Source organism: Triturus cristatus, chromosome 8 (genome assembly GCF_964204655.1).
Source record: "Triturus cristatus chromosome 8, aTriCri1.1, whole genome shotgun sequence".
NCBI classification, from domain to species: Eukaryota; Metazoa; Chordata; class Amphibia; order Caudata; family Salamandridae; genus Triturus; species Triturus cristatus.
The window spans coordinates 27,433,011-27,449,716 of record NC_140591.1 but is presented as its reverse complement, the minus strand read 5'-3'; the positions used below and the strand labels follow the sequence as shown (position 1 = coordinate 27,449,716).

Below are 16,706 nucleotides of genomic sequence, written 5' to 3'. Positions count from 1 at the left end.
CCTGAATTTGAAGGTGATCAATGTGCGCTCCCCAACCTAACAGAGAGGCATCTGTCACTGAAAGGGAACATCCTGATGAAAAGGCATCCCTTGAAGGAGATTTTTCGGCTTGCACCAACATTTGAGGGATTGCCTCACTTTGTGGAAAATGTGAAGCGGTCTTTCCATTTGCCCGAGTATGGACTCCACTGGTTTTCCAGACACTTTTGTAGTGGTCGCATGGGGACTGCGGCATGTAGAGTCACAAATATGCAAGAGGCCATCAATCCTAGATGAGATGACACTTTTCTCACGGTTGGATAAAATACTTTCATGAAATGTTGACACTTTGGACTTGCGGACAACAGTCTTTCCTCTGAAGGATAAATGCTTGCTTTTATGGTGTTGATAGTTTTCCCTAGATAATGAAGCGACTGAACTGGTGTTGCGGTCGATTTCTGATGACTGACATGAAGACCTAGCCCATTGAGAAAATAAGATAGATATCTGATAATGAATCTGTGCTTGTTGTGTTGATGCCTTGATAAGCCAGTCGTCTAGTTATGGATAGACTAATATTCGGAGCTTCCTGAGATGTGTGGCAACCATTGCCATGCCTTTCCTGCACTTCGAAAAAGTCCTGGGGGCTGATTTGAGGCCAAAAGGAAGACATTTGTACTAGTAGCGATTGTGGCCTACTACAAATCTCAGGAATTTGCAGCATTCCTGGCTATTGGAATGTGAAAGTCTGCATCCTGAAGATCTATGGAACAGAGCCAGTTTCCTATATTAATATAATGCTAGCATTCTGAATTTTCCTCTGCGTACCCCCGTTGATTGGGAGAAAAGCTCCACCGCATGCTTCTACGGAAGAATGTTTACTTATGATCTCAGCATTTGCAGATGCTGATTGAATGATTTTGGTCGAATACTTGGTGGAGAACTGGTGAATCTAAGACAACCCTTTTGCACAATATTTAGAACTGAGGAGCAGTTTGTGATGGCTTTCCACTTAGTTAGATATAGAGAAATACTTCCCCCTACCAGAGTAGGTAATAGAAGAAGGGGAAGCAGAGGCTCACTGCTTGGAGCATGCAGGAGGCTTTCCTGCTTAGGCAGGTTGGTGGCCAGCTCTCCACTTTAGTTGACCTCTTTGGTGCCGCTGGAAAGCCTTTGCTGCTGCTGTTAGTGGTGTCATTGCAACCATTGAGGCATTTGAACCCTCTGTGAATAGAAACACCTTTCTCTGCTAAGATTTCTGCTTGAGTGCCGTAAGACAAAGCCAAAAATGTCACCTGAGGGCCAAACCATGACAGTAGCCGAGGCCTGCCAGCAAAGATGAATTGTCAGCACTGCTAATCACTTGGTTCAAGACCATCCTGCCTTTATTCAAGATTTTGAGGAAGTATTCTCTGCGGTCTCTTGGGAGCTCTTCAACAAACTGCTGCAGGGAGTCTAATAAGGATCTGTCATACCTGCTGAGTAGGGCAGATGCACTAGCCGCTTTCATAGTTGTGGCAGATGTGTCACACACCTTGTGTCCCACCGAATCTAGTTTCCTACTTTCTTTCTCTGGAGGGACTGTGGATGAAGGAGTAGGAGAATGAACTTTCCTTGCAGCCAAAATAACGAAATCAGGAGGGGATCTGACTGCAGGAATAATTGATCCTGCCCAGAGACTTATATTTGTTCTGTAGCCCGGCCGGAGCTGCATTGGCTGCAGCTCGTATAAGGAAAAGTTCCATGACTGGTTCTAATAAACCTGGAACTAGAGGTAGAAGAGGTCATGATGCTGCACATTGGAGAAGAGAATCAAAAATCACTGATGTAGACGTTGATGAAGCAGGTAATGAAATGTTCAGTTTTGTAGCTCCTCGTTCAAGTACCTCTTGAAACATGTTGATGTCATCAACTGGAGAGACCCTTGGCTGTGAGAATCCGTCAGTTTAGGAGAGTATCTTCCAGTACTGGAGGAGGTGGAATAAAGTGACCTCCTTGATCATAACCTAGATTTGTTTCTGGACCTAGGATGATATCTTTGAGTGCACCGAGAGGAGTCTTGGTGAGGAGTGTCGAAAAAGGTGATGATGTCTCGATGGCACTCATGTTTGCGATCTGTGGACTGAGGAGACCTTGATCTCCAAGGGGAAGCTAGAGGCCTTGCAATAGAAGGAGTTCCCTAAGGTGTTTCTGTCTGAGAAAGAGGTGGAGGCCAAATACGTGTAATAGGTACTGAAGGAGATGGCGGGAGAGGAGGAGGTGGTGGAGAGCCTGGAATAGGGATGGGCGACGGTGGTGAGTACGCCCTGGAATATTCTGAGCCACAACTTGATGGTAACCTTCCTTGTCTCGATCTCCTGACCTTTTTCCCGCAGGTCTGGAATGCCTCGACGTCGACAGGCTTCTCGACATCAATAATTTTCTAGGTCTTGACGTGGACGGACTTAAACATCAAGTATCTTGACGTAGTGGACTCCTTCAACGTCGACCTCCAGTGTCGCAATGTCTAATGTCGCCTCTTGCTCAACATCGAATGTAGCCTCTCGACGGCGAATGTCACCTTTCTTGATGCCAAATGTCGCCTTTCTCGATATCCGATGTCGCATCTTTCTCAACGTTGACCCAGCTCTCGACGGAGAGCATGTAGGAACCGTACTTTGTCTTAATGTCTACATCCTCGACATCGACCTGGAACTACGTCGTTTTTGAGGATTTCTTCTTTTTTTGGATCTCCCTCTCCTGGAGTCCTCAGAGGAAGGTGGATGAGCCCTGGTAGAAGACTGACTCTTTTGTCGCTCATACAATGTCCCACCTCAGCTGCCTTTTGGCTAGGTTCACATTATAGAAATATCACATCCATACATGCAAAATTAGACATGGGTTGGAAGCTGTTATGATCTTTTGGCCACTTAGTTACATTTCTAATTTAGGCTTGGCAAAAAAAATGATCTTTATTTGTCCTCAAAGACTAGGAAGACTTCCTTGCACATATTTTCTCTGTTAGTGAACGGTTGCATCAGCCCTAATTCTATCACGCCTGGATTATTGCAATAGTTTGCACCAGGAACATAAAGGACGGTCCTGAAAAGATTGCAAGTCGTCCAAAATACTGCAGCGAGGCTGGTACTTAAATTGCCTAAAGGCTCCTCCTCAGCAGCAGCACTTAGAACTCTTCACTGACTGCCTGTCCATAAGAGGATTCTCTTTAAAATCCTGACCCTTATTTACAAAGCCACAAAGGAAACAGGACCAGAATACCTACAATCCAGAATCAGACCGTATACCACTAATCGCATCCTGCGGTCATCCTCAGAGAACCTCCTAACAGTCCCCACTTTTAAACTAAAATCTAGAGGGGGCAAGGCAATGGCTGTCTTGGGGACCAAGGCATGGAACTTTCTGCCTACCCAGCTTGGACACACACAATCTGAATCCTCCCTTCAAGAAACATTTAAAAACTTGGATTTTTGCTAAACCAGACCACACTGTATTATCTCTCAGTTAAATCAAATCTGCCATAACCTACGCCTTCCCCACTACAGATTCTTGGATATTCCCTTTTCCGCAAGTGCCAAGATGCTCCCTGGAGTGAACAATGCGCTTTATAAATACAATCATTCATTAATTCATTCATAGAATTATCACCAGCTTGGTGGATTACATAATTGTTTGATAAAGTTAAATAGTTTTTTAGTACAATTTTAAGCCAAGTTGAATTCTGAATTGATGAAGGTTGCTTTGGCCTTGTTTGCAGGTTCGCGGTTTACAGTTTCTAGATTCTGCTCGGAGGGCTGATATTGCTTTAGGTGCTCCACTGTTCTAAGGGTTTTTTTGATCTCTGAAAAGCTCTTTAGAGATTATCTTTGTAGACTTAAACGTTTTCAACATCTATTCACAAGTAAATATAACTTGTGTCCCTGGCATCCATAGTGTTGTCATCAATTATGTCTTTCAGATGTTGCAGTGATGTTATCAATGATGTCACAGAACGTTTCATGAGTGACCTAATATGTTTGATGCATGGTGAGACTCGAGTTTAGTTAGTTCAATGGCACAAGTTCTAGTTACTTGATATAACTCTAACTGGTGAATTTCAGTCATTAAATGTTATGTTTTAACTTACATTTTCACCTAACAATAAAGTCCCTTTAACCATTGTTTTTCTCAGTTAATTTCAACATTTTTCTCAAAGTAAACTAAACGTGGTTTCCATAGGCAAACCATGTCTTGCTTTGGTAATAACTTTAGTGCAGTTTGATTAATCTTCACAAACCTTTACCCCAATATTAGTTTATACACTTCAGCACCTTCTTGAAAAGTTTCAGGGCGATCCGTCAAGCAGGGGACAAGTAAATAAGAGGATACCATAACGTGTTTTCCCCATGCAGTTTTCCATGGGAAAATTGAACATCTATACCGCAAAAAAAGCTGAACTGAATTACATTAAATTTGGCCGAAATCTAGGCCTTGGTCTACAGTGTGTCCTTTTTTTCATTTGGTGTAAATCCGTTCAGTAGTTTTTGAGAAATTAAAACTCAGAATTTATGTATATCTATCAGGCCATGGAGGATCCGCAGACCCAATGGATCTAAAGACAAGATCTTAAAGAGAAGATCTGATTGGCTTTCACAACATTAAAGATGTGGCAGCAGCCATTTTAGAACTTGGGGACTCAGACCCCTGCCCTGCAAAAAGAAAAAATTGGGGAAGGCTTGAGCGGGTCTGGCCCTGCTTGCAACCCACAGCTGCGCACGGCCAAAAGCTGTGCTCAGCAGGGGAGTTGGGTGAATATAATGATAATTCACTGGGAAAAAAAACAAAGGTTAAAGTGATGTTGTAGTAACGTGTTTTAAACTACATAAAAACTAACACTTAAAAACAAAAAATACTGACATTCGCAGGTTATAGTTTACTGAGCTAAATATAACTTGCAACCCCGTCATGCTCTGCTGTGACCTCACAGATCACTCATGACATGTTAAATGACATCACTGATAACTAAAATTATATCACTGATTACATCATATAATCATTGTAACACTGTCCTATAGGGTTGGGGTTTTGACTTGTGTTTAGAGGCTACAGCTGTGGACAGTTTTCTCTTCACCTTAAATGGATTACCCTCAAAGAATTTACACGAGGCCAGATATTCACTGGTGGATAATTTAGTGTCAACAGCAGCTTCAGCCTTTGTCACAGATATTTTTCCAACAGGCTTTGAATTTAAGCAACAACGTACTTTCAAGCTTAACTCAACAATCCACATCAGCTGCGCTCAAACCTCTTACCTTGCTTAACTTGGAGCACTACTCCCACCCCAAACTTTTGTGATTTGTAAACAGTGCACAATTGCCTCCAAGTCTTGTACTATTTCCATGCTTTGGACCCACATGTGTACACTCAGTAACTTTATAGGACTTAGGTTATCAGTGATGTCATCTGAGAGGTCATCAATGTCATGTAACATGTCATCATGATCATGTGAGGTCAAAAGCAGTGCATGGGATGGCACAAGTTATAGTTCGCTTAGGAAACTATAACTGGTAAATTACAGTGGTTTTTAAAAGTTGGCTTGTGTGTTATTTTAACACCTAACTATAAAGTCACTTTAACCTTTGTTTGATGTTTGTGAAAACATATTTATTGAATACATAATAGGTAAACTTGTAATATGATCTGATATTGCCATCAATATTGTGGCTTGATGACATCATAAACTACAAGGTCACAGTGATTTGTAAATGTCATCACACCCAAGATGTTAATATAGGACCATATAACACATCTTACCCGCTGTGTGATTTTCAGATTACATTTTATGTGAGGCAGTTGTCTTGAGAAAGCTGTTTGTTTCTAGGTGCAGGTCACAATGGTGCGTGATTGGAATTAGAATGTTTGGATTTTGTTCAGCCTTCATTAATATTTCAAAGGGAACCATTGTGAGAAAGTGCTATCTTTCTTGCATGGTTTGCCGCCACTTTCTGCTGAATTGCAGAATGTACTTTGACTGAGTGTGCCCTGGGCTCCTGCCAATCAGGTACCCAGGGCCTATGTTCCTTCCCTAAAACTGTGCTGAAACCTAAACCCAATTGGTATCTCTGGCCCCATATCAGCCCCTGGTAAATGGTACACTAGGTACCCAGGGCCTTGTGACCAGGGAAGGCCCCTAAGGGCTGCAGAACTTACTGTGCCACCCTTAGAGGCCCTGTACCCTGACACACACACACTGCCCTTACAGGCTGAGTGTCTAGGTACAGAACAAAACAGAGTCGACATAGCACACATCCTTGTGTGCCATGCCCACAACACACACTGAGAAGTTTAGTATCAAACTTCTCAGCACATTAAACCTGCACTGATGCCAGTGTGGGATTTAATGTACAATGCCACACAACAGACATGTTGCTGGACCCCTGGGTAGAGAGCCATCCGCCGTCCTGGGCATGCAACAATGCAACAATGCACATCCTGGGCGAGGTGCTAGGTCTCCTCCCCCAGGATGGGCAGGGGAAGCTTCAACGGCATACCGCCTTTGTGAGCTTCTCCAGACCACTTGCTGTACTCAGCAACTGGCCCCTACCGGTTCTGACCCCCACTCTGGCGGGAAGACTGGCCGGAAACCCCAAGGAAGTAAAGGGGGGGTGCTAGCCTCTGCCAACCCCACCCCTCAGGTGGGGGAGGTGAGGTGAAGCACATCTCTGGGCTCTCGCCATCTTGAAGATGGGAAGCCCTGCCCAATCAGGACTAGGCTACTGCCCCCCTCCCACAGGAGTGTAGCAGGATAGGGGGTGTACCCAACCCAGGGCAGGGACACAGTGGTCCCTGCCCTTTACCTACCTGTAACGCCCCTAAATTTAAAGGCACCCTGAACCTTCCTTCCTCAGATCCCGATCTGAAACCAGCAAGAAACAAGAAGACCTGCCGTGCAGCTTCTAAGAAGAGGACGACACCAACTGACTTGTTCCCAGCCCTACCGGCCTGTCGACCCTCAAACCTGCTCCTGCTAAACCCCGGCATCTCCAGCGGTCAGCAACCTCAAAAACCCCGGAGGACCCGACTGCCTTGTGACTAACTACCCGGGACTCCCACGAGCAGTGGTACTGCTCAAAGCGAGTAAGTGACCCCTGGCATCAGCCAGGAACCGCAAACCCTGCACACTCTGCACCCGCCAAGCATGGCCTGTGGTGGAGTGAACAAAGACAACGAGGACGTCCCCCTGGCGACTGTGACCCCGAATCCAGCACCCAAGGACCCACCTCGATGCTCCTGACGACGCCCGCAGCCTCAGAACCAGGGACCCCCCTCAGAACCAGGGACCCCCCCCCCCCAACCGCGACCAGCAGAGGATAAGATTTCCCAACACCAAAAGGCACCCCTGCACCCGGCGCCGTGCGGCCCCCTGTGCCCAACTCCTGGGTGCCTACCTATCCTCCAACTTCCCAACTTACCTCTCGAAGTGGTGGTCGCACCTGAAGAATCTTCGTCCCCGAGCTTTCAGCCTTTGTTCGTACTTGAGCTTCTCCATTGCAATCCATTGAGCGCCCGACGGCTCAAAAGCACCCTGCACCCAGCCGCCCGAGTGCCCCTGGCAGTGCAACCTCTACTCTAACCTACTTCCCCATTTGCCCTGAGCAAGTGACCAGGAGCCCAGCTCCCACAGCCACGTGGCCTGCTAGCCAGCAGCCACCAAGCAAGGGCCCCCTGCCTCCGGTAGGATAACATTGGGCCTAACTCACTCTGCACCCGGCTGCCCCTGTGCCGTCGAAGGTGTACCAACTGTACTTACCTGACCCTGGAGAGACATTGCCTGGTTTTTGCTGAAAAAGTTTGTGTCGATTTTGCAAACTTACAAATATTCGTTAAAAATCGCCTGTATGACAAAAACTCATTCTTTCAACTGTTTACAGGAAATGCCCCAGTGCTGGATCCAGGATCCAACACGGAGTTAGAAAAAGTAACAATAACCCCACTTACCTGCTAAGTGAATTTCCTCCCATAGGATAACATTGGTGATTCAATGTGAAAAAGTTTCCAAGTGTCAACTTTTAAAATACAAAAATATTGCTTAAAAATCACAACTGTAACCAAAACGCTTTTACTCAATTGTTTACAGAAAATGTCCCAGGACTGAATCCAGGATCCAGTCCTGTGGTTAGAAAAGTAATCCTTAAAGTAACTAATTGAATTTAACTAGAAATTCCCATTGAACTCAATGTATTATTGTGTTTGAAATTGTGTTGCCTATTGCAACCACTGTAAGTGTTGTATTCAAAAGTCTATTGCCGATTGAAAAGTATTTATCTAAAGCATCTCATCCTGAGAAAGTATATTTTGATACCCATTGTTGGTTCTAAAATAAAACTATATATTTTTATACAAAAACCATTGGCCTAGAGTTCAGTTCTTGAGTGTGTGAGACCATTTGCTGACTGAGTGTGTGCAACAAATGCTTTACACTGTCCTCGGATACTGCCTTACTGTTCGACCAAGCTACCACTTTAGAGAGTAAGGTTATATCTAACTTTAGCCTCTGCCAAACCTCTGGGGACTGTGGACTCTGTGCACACTGAACCTATTTGGGAACAGTATATACAGAGCCACTTTCTTACAACCATGATATATTTTAAATATTTTGCTTCTGAAATATAGATTTTATATCACTGTTGCTTGTGCGAACAGGTAATATAAACATGAATAGATACATTCCCTGAAAATATGCAACCCGCACACACCGAAAGACCTCGTAGATGGTGATAACACCAAGAGTAAGCTACACATAGTAAGTCTCTGGCAAATATTGCAATAATTCATCAAACAGTGGCAAAGATATTCGCAAATTAAAATGTTATTGTCATCTTGGTGGCTTGGCATAACACTTGACTTACTGACAGAAAACGAATTCTTCTAAACTTTGCGCACATTCATCACAAAGTACTGAAGCTATTAGTCAAAGTACTCTTTGTCACCCTCCCCACAGCCTTTTTAACTGGAGCTCCCCTTGACGGGTCTGCACAATTAGAAAATAACGAGTGTACGCTAGACATGCTGTCTGCCAAATTTCATGCACATTCGTCGAACAGAGCTACAAAAGTGTTAACCCTTTCAGGTCAACCTAGGCATCTTTTGTCATACAATAATCTCAAAAACTACTGGCATGCTGCAGAGTGAAGTTCCATATTCACGCCAAGTTTGGTCTAAATCCATTCAGCGGATTTTGCAGTTAAGGGGAGCAGAATTTCCTTGTGGAGGGGAAAATAGATCGCACAACCTTTTTTGAACCATCTCTCCCATCACTTTACCTTCTTTTCCTCTATGCAAGTTTCCATGCAGATCTCTATCCATCCATCCATCTATGCATCTATCCATCCACCCATCCATCCACATACACACATATATGGTCTTGCATGCCAGTTTCGCACAATTCATTATATATATATATATGAAACTGCCAAAAACTGGCATGGAAGACATAGGTACATTCAGTAACCAAGTAGCAAATTTTGTATGCATCTGTCAATTGAGGCATTGGTAGGGCTAAAGGTGGAAACACCTCCTAGTGGTAAAGCTTTTGTTGGTAATTAGTGAGGTACTGCAGACGGGGGAAGTGGAATGACTATAACTTGGTCTTGCCTTGCTAGCTAACATATCAGACAGCTAGCGGACACCTGGCCTTTTGACATCAATCAGATGCTGGAAACATCTACAAGACTTCTCTTCTTGGATATCACTTTTTGACACAGAAAAAACAACTGGACTGAAGTCAACTGACAAATACGTTTTTAATCTAGTCTTAAAAATTACCGGACAAATGAAGATGGAGCGCACTCCACCACTGTCCCCCACAACCTGTGTAGTCGTTCCACCTACAGTATTCAACTTAATCCTTAGGACGTTTCACATCCCATGTCCTGGGATTGCAAAGCCCACCATGGTCTACAGGGTTCCACAGTCATTTTCAGCTGAGCAAAACCATCACCAGAAATAACTTTGTGGATTAAAATCAATACCTAAATTAGACTCAAATTGACAACATGAAGTCAGTCAATCAGCTTGAATGTAGGGCTAGCAAGTTCTCTATGAAGCAGCCAAGTCCCCTCCTAAGCTGCCATGTTCTTTCATTTCTGGAGGCGCCCCGAAACCTACTGGGAAGCTCCCACAATAGCAATTTAACTAGGCTTCGATAATAGCCCTGGCTATGGTAGTTTAAACCCTTTTAGCTCAAACAGACCGCAGTTTTACAAGTTGATTAACATAAAATCTACAGAACCTCATTAAAGAGTTTGTTTTATTCTCAATACTGAGCTGTTGATCTAAAGTGAGCTCCAACTATTTTACATTGTGTGAGAGACAGATTTCAGTGTTTGTCAATTTCTAGGAGTTTTGCTCTTCTGCTGAACTTCTCACCACAGAGACTCTGCTGTGCTGGCATTCAGTACCAGCCATATAGAGTGCATCTGCCCATTCATTGCATCGAAAATGCGAAACAGGGGTCTGGAACCCTCAATAAAGTCACAACTAAGAGGGATAACCAGCAGGATGTCATCTGTGCACGTGTACAATTTTATCACAGTACAACCTACAAATCATGATATGTGTGTGTACATATGTATGTATGTATGTATGTATGTGTGTATGTATGTACAGTGAACAGACTTGTGGGTCACCATAACGAAACATTAGACTGGTGGCACAGGATCTGTTCTTCACCACTCTGAGCTTGAAACAGCATGTCAGCGTGGCAAGAAAGGCCTTCAGCCTACACTTAGCACGGTTTATGGAAGAAAGGAGTCACCAAAGCTTGCTTCAGATAGACAGGTTTCAACCCCTACAATAGTCAGCATTTACAATCGCCGATATCACTGGAGCCTCAGACCGCAACGTGACCCGAGAATCGACATTTCTTTACGTGCATCTTCATTGAAACTGTTTATTACACCAACCAAACGAGATTGTCCTGCCTTGAGAAAGCCCTGACTTGTCAGCACCTGGGCAAAACATGCGTCGGCTGCCTTTCTGTCTCTGCACATGACTTCTAATAAAAAGAGAAAGATTACCAAAGACTAGTACCCGTTGTTCTCAGCATATATGACGCGGAAAACTAAATTTGGGGATACAACTACCCCTGTAATCCACAATTAAAAGAGCACAAAACCAATCACACAACCTATTACTTTGTTTTAGGTGGTATCTGGGTGAAACCACCGTTTTGGTTTGTGCCACAACCCGCTTTTGGGTCATGACCTACTGTGTGTGAAGCCTGGTAACACCCACTTTTTAAACCACTTGCCAATATGGGAATACATCTCATCAAAATTGATGGGCAGGGATCCCCAGAGGATTGAGTGGTATTCCTGCCTTCCAAAATATTCCTTCCATCTCCATGGTCTGAATGATCGTGAAAACAGGAGTAGACAAGATGAAACTGGGTGGTGGATTACTAGAATACCTATTCATCCCAATGGGAAGGGTACATTTCTTTCTCATCTCAAACTTTTTCTAACTAATGCTGGCCACTTTATCCGATAAAGAAATCTGGGATGGGCTGTGCAGATAATGACGCCCTGCCCTAGTCAGAAAATTCACTAAGAGTATAATCTGCCGTCACTTCACACAAATGTTTTTGTTGTTGCTTGTAATCTGTTGATTAAAGATTTTCCAACAACAGAAAGAAAACCAGTACCAGACATGTTCAGAATGACATTCGTTCCGCAGAAAAGGACATGACTCATAGGCACTACCATGAACTAGAATGTAAAGATGTCACAGCGTATTGTGGGGCGATAAGGGTGGTTGAGACAAAATTTTAAAAACAGCTCTTTGCGGCTATTTCCAACTTCCTTAAGTCTCGTATTAAAACAGGCAGGTTTATCAGTTTCAATACTGCTTCTATATGCTTTCCGCAAACTATATGTATCTACCTTAGCTATATTTAATCCTGATTCCCTCTACTTCCTGGTGAAGTGGTCTAGTTGGGCCTTTGGAGATCTAATTCTGCCATAACATACTGCTGTGTCGTCTCGGAGTTCTCTCATCTCATTACCTTATCTCAAAGGAATATTTGGTTGCATACAATTTTCAAGCAGAACTCTACAGATTCATTCCTTCCAAAGCAGATATTGGAGTTTGGGGTTCAATTGGCAGCTGTTGACTAAAGAAAGAGCCTCGGTAACAGCCGCTGAAGGCTCGCTTTAGGGAGCTGATGCATCACTTTTCAGACACAACAGACTGCAGCATATCAGGCTACACTTATAATTTAAAGTGTTCCGGTATCCCACTCATGGATGATACTATTGACTGCTTAGGACGATCTATGAAGATCCACAGATAGACACCATAGAAACCATGCACAGCTTTGGCTGCATCGGCAACATTAGATTTCCAGCAGTGAGGTACTCTAGAATAGTGTGCATCAGGACCATGCTAACTTCTCATCTTAGCAGCATAGGTTGTTAAAGTCAGTGGAGTACTAACCCGATGCGGGTCGTTCTCCGACTTACCATTGATATTATACGAGTGCTCTATGCGCTGTTTGACAAAACATGGTGTATATGGATCAGGCCATCCATGGAAGGGGCTCTGCAACACCCACAAGAAACATTTAGTTTAACAGACTAGTGCCAATTTTTGTAATAAAGTGGAGTATCTTCTTTCCTCGAGTACTAACGCTGTCCCTGTTACATGGCCTCATTTGCTGAAGTACTCTCCAGCTGTGGCATAGGACAAAAGCATTTAATCACCCGCACTGAAATGCTAGCCTTTCTTTGGGGTCAGTCGCATTAGTAGTCCGAGTAGTTTTTGTATTCTGTAGAAAAATGTACTTCAGGAGAAAACCTTCACAAACTGGATTCCTCACATTTTTCCACATGAATGGCATTCTCGGGATGTTTACTCCATCCCAGTGAATGCTCTTCATGTTGAAAAATGTCCCTTATTGCTTCCAGAATCACCTAGACCTCTGTTTCCAGAATCACTTACATACCTTGCTTTTCTTTTTATTTGGGACCCACAATGCACTCACATTTTTCCACTTCCCTTCGCAGCCTGTGTCTTTATGGAGGATGTACCATCCCGCCCAGACTTCTCTTTTCCTCCTTACATCCCTCCAGTCTAGCCACACTGTTGCAAGTCCCATCACATATATTGAGGACATTCTTTCATCTACTCTTGTCCTCCACCCATACCTTTGTTTCTACCTTTACTCCTCCTTAAACCCTAGTGTTTTACTCTGCCTGTACTCTATTACTATGAACCTTGGCTATATGCGTATGTCTCTATTCCTATATATAGATGCTTGTATCTCTATGACTGCCTTTATGCATGTGCCATTACAACTGTCTATACTTTAGTACCTTTGACTGACCTACATCATACTTTCCCCTACCACCACTTATAAGCTAAGATCTCTTGCATGCATCCTCGTACCGTATCCTCTGCTGATACCACTGCTGCTCTACCCCAATCTTTACGCTTGTATCTGTACTCCTGTCAATGCCACAGAATGTGTGCACGAACATATAGCCTAGTAGGTCAACCATACAAAAACATAGTAACTGTCTTAATACCTACATCCTATTATGTCTTCCCAGTCCCCACTCCAATACTCTACCCCTTTCGTCATCAGTTTTCTATTGACATCTTAATCCCTTCCCCCAGCATCTCCATTTCCTGTCTTTGGTCCTCGTTTTGTGAGGAAAAATGGTTTCCCCCATTTGCAAGTTCACCAAAATGGAGTTTGACCATACTGGGGTCATCAGGATGATGTTCTAAAAAAATGTTTCTTCAAAATTAGATCGAGCAGTTCTGAGTATCTCGCTTGTATTTAGGTGATGTCTCTATTGGCAGCGCATAACGCCATCAGCACATGCACACGAGCCTTACCTGCATCGAGCTGCATGGAGTGCGCTGAATGATGCGGGAGGTATTTAAAGAGTCGAACATCAGGAAATGGGAGGTAGCCGGCGAAGAGAGGCATTACTTCCATATGCACCTTGTGTGTTGCTCGAGCAGCAACTGGCATTGAGATAACTCCAGAACTCTTCCCACACACTGCCCAATTACTGCTGTTATCAACAACTGTGGAGAGAACATACAACTGTGAGGAATACCAGGTAACAGCAGAAAGAAAAGTTACTTGCACGTACTCTTAGTTCTACTATAGAGGAATTCTCATTAAAGTCTTAGGGAATGAATTGTCCCACCCACAATTGGGATCCCATAGCAATTAAAAAATATCTATCCAGGGGTGAGAGGGAACACACACGCACACACACCTAGATAGGCCACTAGGATATATATATATATAATGTAATAAAATATATTCTTGTCCATGGGGCAGGTTGCTTCATAAATCTACTTTTCCTGTAACAAAATCCACTTGTCCCTTTGGTGCCATGTAGTGCAGCGTCAAATTATGGCAGCAATCCCATTATATAAGAGCTGTGATATAGCCTCTCTGATTATGCCAGGGCTCATACCATAGTAGTGTTTGAATACTTGCAATCCCCTTATGTTTCCACGTTTCCGCAGATCTACATACTGGGGCTGAAGGCAGTGGTAAGCAATAGTTCCAGGGTTAGAATGACCTTTTGAGTCTGTGCAAACCTACTAACTTGCATGTATTAAGGGTTTTCAACAACTCCTCTAATCTTTTACCATACTGAAATGTTGGAAATGTAATCCTGACAATGGCAGACGTAAGTAAACCTTCTTCCAGAGTTGGGAAAAAAGTGGTTGGAGGGAAAGGGAACTTGCAAACACTCAGATTTTCGCATGAGCAAATCTACACATGCACATTTGCTCATGCTAAAATGCAGTTCAAAAATATTTTCTAGGACTACTTTTATTGTCTTACTTCTGTAAATTATTGAAAATTCACGAAAGCCGTATAGCTGCACTTAATGCAAGGACATATACCACGGGTGAACTTTTGAAACTTTCTTTACTAATTGGGGCCCTAATTTGGTCTGGCGTTGACCATGACCTTTTGTGTTTATTAAAATTCTGTGTCTCACTCTGTATCGGTTGGTTTCACTGTGAGTGACAGCAATCTGCTCTTTCACAAGGAGCATATCGGCACACAAAGTAGATTTGTTCAGTGCCAGTAACTACTTTGGCAGGGTGTGTTTTTTTTTTTAGACCAAAAAGTTTTGCTTTTGCCAAGGTTTGTTATAATGGCCAGGGTCCGGCAGCTCCCACATTAATAAGGTTTTACGAAAACCATGACAAAACAAGTCGCACATTGACAACTAAAAAGCTGACCAGTTTTCAGACCTACAGGCTTAGCCAATGCTTGTTAATTTTTGTTTCCCATAATCTTATTGAAACTGGTTTCACTGATTTTCCATTATGACTATTTTTGGGAAATACTAGCATGTATCAACACATGTGACTAAATGATGCTGCAAAGAAATAGTACCTGAAATGTTACAGTATTTTAGCGGAATGTTTTTTTTCCTGCTTTAATTCTTTTATGAACATTTTTTTTTTTTAAAGCAAAGAATCATCGATCTTGCTTTCAAGCTACTGCAAATATTTGCATCAAATTAGAGAGCATTCTGGGAGCATTATACATAGCCTCCTATAGCTAAACTTTGAAAAGTGTATACGCATTTGTATACTGGAACCACTGTCAGTAGTGCAGTCAGAGCTTGCAACATTTACTTAGAGTGCTCATCCTAATAATAAAGGCTTTCAATTAATAAACCATAAATACAAGTTTGAACAGCATTAACATATGGACAAATTTATTACCTTAACTAAAAACAGTGCCCTTCCCTGATCAATAATTTGGTACTGCAAACTGGCAGCGAAAGGGTTTGTGCTGCAGGGAGTTGGGCCTAATTGTCCCAAGGACAAAATACACATGAAAACTTGTTGCCACTGACCCCAAACAATATGTCCTGGGCGTCGGGCTAAAGGAATTCCACATCCCTGGACTTTGTTACAGGACAAGTAGATTTATGAAGCAACCTGCCCCATGGACAAATAGATATTTTATTAAATTCCACACCCCTGGTCTGTGTTCTTTCCCAAAACTGTACCTTTGTACCCACAATTGGCACATCCCTGGCCACAGGTAAGCCCCCTTGTGAAAGGTTCCATGGGTACCAAGGGCACTGTGACCAGGGAAGGCCTCTAAGGGCTGCAACACCTATTGTGCCACCCTTAGAGGCTCTGCACCTTAACACCCACACCCTACCATTGCAGGATGCGTGTTCTGGTTCAGAGACAAGTGAAGAGTGCCTATAACCCACTGCCTGAGACCTAGGTAAGCCACCCCTCAAGCAGGGTGCACAAGCCTCAGGTGAGTGTAGTGGCATGAGCACTGTACCCCTACAGTGTTTAAGTTCATTCTTAGACATTGTAAGTGTAGCAAAGCCATAAAGGGTATATGGTCTAGGAGTTGGTCATTATGATTTCCATAGTCCGTGAAATTGCTCTCCCACCCTCACAGCTCCACCATTAAGTGAGGCCTGCCCCAGAGCCCCTGAACTCTCGAGTGGTGGTGTTTCGAGGCCCTCCTCCACCCGCTGGTTTACCTGCGCCTCATCCCTGGTGGTCCAGTGGACCTCTGTCTCCTTTCTCTCGCTCCACTTTCCTCTCTGTTGTTACTCATTTTCACCCGCTTTTTCTCTGCAATTTTCTGCTTTCTGCTGTTCTGCGCATTTCCACTCCCTTTTTCTTTATTCCTCCTTTTCCTTTATTCTCTCCTTTGTCGCTCCACTCTC

General features: G+C 43.5%; 1 protein-coding gene across 3 annotated transcripts in view; it reads right to left on the bottom strand.

Moving 5' to 3' along the window:
* TRAPPC10 (trafficking protein particle complex subunit 10) overlaps nt 1-16,706 on the bottom strand; it is a 584,087-nt gene that overhangs the window by 31,188 nt on the left and 536,193 nt on the right. For all 3 annotated transcript variants that reach the window (XM_085620787.1, XM_085620788.1, XM_085620789.1), the window contains one exon: nt 13,858-14,052. In XM_085620787.1, coding sequence (XP_085476913.1) covers nt 13,858-14,052 — 195 coding nt within the window. The remainder of the gene's footprint in view (nt 1-13,857; nt 14,053-16,706) is intronic.